The 5,900-nt window shown below is 44.6% G+C and overlaps 1 protein-coding gene across 2 annotated transcripts in view; it reads right to left on the reverse strand.

Moving 5' to 3' along the window:
* LOC115189920 (ELKS/Rab6-interacting/CAST family member 1) overlaps positions 1-5,900 on the reverse strand; it is a 184,057-nt gene that overhangs the window by 3,028 nt on the left and 175,129 nt on the right. For both annotated transcript variants that reach the window (XM_029748419.1, XM_029748420.1), the window contains exon 5: positions 4,490-4,591. In XM_029748419.1, the coding sequence (XP_029604279.1) occupies positions 4,490-4,591 (102 nt within the window). The remainder of the gene's footprint in view (positions 1-4,489; positions 4,592-5,900) is intronic.

A 5,900-nucleotide genomic window follows, 5' to 3' on the forward strand; every position in this document is an offset into this window, starting at 1 on the left:
CTTTCTCACCGACTGTACTTTCCAGGTTGACTTTGTGACAGAAAGCAGCTCCCATAGACTGTCTCACACACATTATCTCACACTGTGTCACCCCCCCCCTCCCCCCCTCCCTCATCCCTCCTTCATCAACTCTAACTCTCTCCCTGTTCCATGTCGTCTTGTCCCGGGCCCTTCCGGTTCTGGAGCCTTTAGAGTGAGGTGTCAACCTGAATAACTCTCTGTTCTGGGGGCCTCTGGGGCCAGAGGCCTGGGGGTATGGAAGGGACTCCTTGGTGGACAGGATTACTCATACATACTGTACTGTATGTTTGGTGTACTGGTGAAGAAGCCAAGACGCCATGTTAAAATGATCTAGAGGAGGAATGGGAGCAATAAAACAGGACTGGCTTATTTAGACTGACTGCTGGGGAGATCTGTCTCTCCTCCTTATTTAGACTGACTGCTGGGGAGATCTGTCTCTCCTTCTCCTTATTTAGACTGACTGCTGGGGAGATCTGTCTCTCCTCCTTATTTAGACTGACTGCTGGGGAGATCTGTCTCTACTCCTTCTTATTTAGACTGACTGCTGGGGAGATCTGTCTCTACTCCTTATTTAGAGTCACTGCTGGGGAGATCTGTCTCTACTCCTTATTTAGACTGACTGCTGGGGAGATCTGTCTCTCCTCCTTATTTAGACTGACTGCTGGGGAGATCTGTCTCTCCTTCTCCTTATTTAGACTGACTGCTGGGGAGATCTGTCTCTCCTCCTTATTTAGACTGACTGCTGGGGAGATCTGTCTCTCCTCCTTATTTAGACTGACTGCTGGGGAGATCTGTCTCTCCTTCTCCTTATTTAGACTGACTGCTGGGAAGATCTGTCTCTTCTCCTTATTTAGACTGACTGCTGGGGAGATCTGTCTCTCCTTCTCCTTATTTAGACTGACTGCTGGGGAGATCTGTCTCTACTACTCCTTATTTAGACTCACTGCTGGGGAGATCTGTCTCTACTCCTTATTTAGACTGACTGCTGGGGAGATCTGTCTCTCCTCCTTATTTAGACTTACTGCTGGGGTGATCTGTCTTTCTCTCTCCCTCTATCCCTCTCTTCCTCCTTCCCTCCATATCTCCTTCTCCTTATTTAGACTGACTGCTGGAGAGATCTGTGTCTCCTTCCCTCCATGTCTCTCCGTCTCTCCCTGGCCTGTCTGCTAAGCAGGACAATACAGTATGGTACAGTAACATTACACTGTGCTGTAAGGCTCATCGGAAGGCTATAGGTCCATCATGAAGGCTTCAGACTATACATTATTGAGCATTGGGAAAACAATGGACGGACAAAGCCAATCAAATCCTGGAAAGCTGTACACTAAGCATGGAGACCGGATACTGTTCCAGAGAGAACTGGACTGAGATTGGGGCCTAATGTGGTGTGTGTGTGTGTGTGTGTATACAGTCTGCTCATGTGTACTGTGTGTGTGTGTCTGCTATGCCTGCCTGTGTGTCAGAGCCTTTGTGCGCCCAAATGCGTTTTGGTGCCTAATATGAAATAATAGGAGTGCTTACAGCTGAGGGTGCTGCAGTTTATTGAATGTGAAAGATGTAATTTCCTGTTGTTTATGCTTGGCTGTAATGACTTTGCCTTGTAAACCAGGACAGAGCCTTTAGGGATACATTAAACATTACAGACTGAGAGAGAGCAAGAGAGGGAGGGAGGGAGGGAGGGAGGGAGGGAGGGAGAGAGAGAGAGAGAGAGAGAGAGAGAGGGAGGGAGGGAGGGAGGGAGGGAGGGAAGAAGGGAGCAAAAGAGAGAAAAGTGTAAAGGAGGACATAAAACAGAGGACGAGTGGAAGACAAAAGCGGACTCAGTATGGGGAGATCAGATGACAGGAGTAGTAGAGGACTCAGTATGGGGAGATCAGATGACAGGAGTAGTAGAGGACTCAGTATGGGGAGATCAGATGACAGGAGTAGTAGAGGACTCAGTATGGGGAGATCAGATGACAGGAGTAGTGGAGGACTCAGTATGGGGAGATCAGATGACAGGAGTAGTAGAGGACTCAGTATGGGGAGATCAGATGACAGGAGTAGTAGAGGACTCAGTATGGGGAGATCAGATGACAGGAGTAGTAGAGGACTCAGTATGGGGAGATCAGATGACAGGAGTAGTAGAGGACTCAGTATGGGGAGATCAGATGACAGGAGTAGTAGAGGACTCAGTATGGGGAGATCAGATGACAGGAGTAGTAGAGGACTCAGTATGGGGAGATCAGATGACAGGAGTAGTGGAGGACTCAGTATGGGGAGATCAGATGACAGGAGTAGTGGAGGACTCAGTATGGGGAGATCAGATGACAGGAGTAGTGGAGGACTCAGTATGGGGAGATCAGATGACAGGAGTAGTAGAGGACTCAGTATGGGGAGATCAGATGACAGGAGTAGTGGAGGACTCAGTATGGGGAGATCAGATGACAGGAGTAGTGGAGGACTCAGTATGGGGAGATCAGATGACAGGAGTAGTGGAGGACTCAGTATGGGGAGATCAGATGACAGGAGTAGTGGAGGACTCAGTATGGGGAGATCAGATGACAGGAGTAGTGGAGGACTCAGTATGGGGAGATCAGATGACAGGAGTAGTGGAGGACTCAGTATGGGGAGATCAGATGACAGGAGTAGTAGAGGACTCAGTATGGGGAGATCAGATGACAGGAGTAGTAGAGGACTTCAGTATGGGGAGATCAGATGACAGGAGTAGTAGAGGACTCAGTATGGGGAGATCAGATGACAGGAGTAGTAGAGGACTCAGTATGGGGAGATCAGATGACAGGAGTAGTAGAGGACTCAGTATGGGGAGATCAGATGACAGGAGTAGTGGAGGACTCAGTATGGGGAGATCAGATGACAGGAGTAGTAGAGGACTCAGTATGGGGAGATCAGATGACAGGAGTAGTAGAGGACTCAGTATGGGGAGATCAGATGACAGGAGTAGTAGAGGACTCAGTATGGGGAGATCAGATGACAGGAGTAGTAGAGGACTCAGTATGGGGAGATCAGATGACAGGAGTAGTAGAGGACTCAGTATGGGGAGATCAGATGACAGGAGTAGTAGAGGACTCAGTATGGGGAGATCAGATGACAGGAGTAGTAGAGGACTCAGTATGGGGAGATCAGATGACAGGAGTAGTAGAGGACTCAGTATGGGGAGGATGGATCATATTCTGTGGGCCAAATGGCACCATAAGCCAAATATTCACTACATTTGACTAGATGATGGTCAAAACTAGTGCACTATTTAGGGAATAGGGTGCCATTTGGAATACAGCTGGGTGCCATGTTCTCAGCCCTGTGCATGTGTCTTGTCCTGGCTGTACTCTGTATGGTATGTACAGTACAGGCCTGGTAACTAAGAAAACACAGCAGGCCCTGAGACACTGGACTATAATGACTTACAGTAACACTAGACTATAATGACTTACAGTAACACTAGACTATAATGATTTACAGTAACACACTGGACTATAATGACTTACAGTAACACCCTGGACTATAATGACTTACAGTAACACCCTGGACTATAATGACTTACAGTAACACTAGACTATAATGACTTACAGTAACACTAGACTATAATGATTTACAGTAACACACTGGACTATAATGACTTACAGTAACACCCTGGACTACAATGACTTACAGTAACACACTGCACTATAATGACTTACAGTAACACACTGTACTATAATGACTTACAGTAACACCCTGGACTATAATGACTTACAATAACACTAGGCTATAATGACTTACAGTAACACTAGACTATAATGATTTACAGTAACACACTGGACTATAATGATTTACAGTAACACCCTGGACTGTAATGATTTACATTAACACACTGGACTATAATGACTTACAGTAACACCCTGGACTATAATGATTTACAGTAACACACGGGACTATAATGACTTACAGTAACACCCTGGACTATAATGATTTACAGTAACACCCTGGACTGTAATGATTTACAGTAACACCCTGGACTGTAATGATTTACAGTAACACACTGGACTATAATGATTTACAGTAACACCCTGGACTGTAATGATTTACAGTAACACCCTGGACTATAATGATTTACAGTAACACCCTGGACTGTAATGATTTACAGTAACACCCTGGACTGTAATGATTTACAGTAACACCCTGGACTGTAATGATTTACAGTAACAGTACTGTACAGTATAAAGTCACATACTACTCTACTAGTCTCACAGGTTTGTAGTTTGACTTGCAACAGGCGTCCAGAAACCAGACTTTTGCACCAACCCTCTGTTGACTAGCTGGAGGGATTGTGAGAAAGTGTGAATTCTGAAAGCAGGATTTGAACTAGCATCGCTACAACAGTCTTTATCAACAGGAAACAGTATTCCAGGGACCAATACGCTAAGGCCCATTCTCCTTAGAAGACTGCATACATTAACATTTAATTGACATACATTGCATTTGTTCTTACCTGGTCTGGGGAGGGTTTGTGATTGGTCTGCTCAGAACGTGAGGAGGCCTTCAGATGCTCAGCCTCATAGTTGTCAGCCATCAGCTTCATACGGTTCTGGGTCTGGTAGAGAGACAACAGAATAGTAAGAACATTATAATCAACATACAGTAGATTCATATGTTTACATAATAACCACAGCTTCATATGGAGTCTGGTAGAGAGACAACAGAATAGTAAGAACATTATATTTAACATACAGTAGATTCATATGTTTACATAATAACCACAGCTTCATATGGAGTCTGGTATGGAGACATAGAAGAAGAGAGTTTAATATGATTCTACCTTTATTATCAACAGTATTATCAACATACAGCAGATTCATATGGTTCTGTGTCTGCATGGGAGGAACACATGTTAAGAGAAAGGGTCACTGTATTGGACACAGTCTGCATCTAATACACTCCCTTTATCAATACCCTTCATCGATACCCTTCATCAATACCCCTTCATCAATAACCCTTCATCAATACCCTTCATCAATACCCTTCATCAATACCCTTCATCAATACCTCCTTCATCAATACCCTTCATCAATACCCCCTTCATCAATACCCTTCATCAATACCCCCTTCATCAATACCCTTCATCAATACCCTTCATCAATACCCTTCATCAATACCCCCTTCATCAATACCCTTCATCAATACCCCTTCATCAATACCCTTCATCAATACCCTTCATCAATACCCTTCATCAATACCCTTCATCAATACCCCTTCATCAATACCTCCTTCATCAATACCCTTCATCAATACCCCCTTCATCAATACCCTTCATCAATACACCCTTCATCGATACCCTTCATCAATACCCTTCATCGATACCCCTTCATCAATACCCCTTCATCAATACCCTTCATCAATACCCTTCATCAATACCCTTCATCAATACCCCCTTCATCAATACCCTTCATCAATACCCTTCATCAATACCCCCTTCATCAATACCCTTCATCAATACCCCCTTCATCGATACCACTTCATCAATACCCCCTTCATCAATACCCTTCATCAATACCCTTCATCAATACCCTTCATCAATACCTCCTTCATCAATACCCTTCATCAATACCCCCTTTATCAATACCCTTCATCAATGCCCTTCGTCAATACCCTTCGTCAATACCCTTCATCAATACCCTTCATCAATACCCTTCATCGATACCCTTCATCAATACCCCTTCATCAATACCCTTCATCAATACCCTTCATCAATACCCTTCATCAATACCCCCTTCGTCAATACCCTTCATCAATACCCTTCATCAATACCCCCTTCATCAATACCCTTCATCAATACCCTTCATCAATACCCCCTTCATCAATACCCTTCGTCAATACCCCCTTCGTCAATACCCCCTCGTCAA

This window comes from Salmo trutta, unplaced genomic scaffold (assembly GCF_901001165.1).
Source record: "Salmo trutta unplaced genomic scaffold, fSalTru1.1, whole genome shotgun sequence".
In the NCBI taxonomy this organism is placed as follows: domain Eukaryota; kingdom Metazoa; phylum Chordata; class Actinopteri; order Salmoniformes; family Salmonidae; genus Salmo; species Salmo trutta.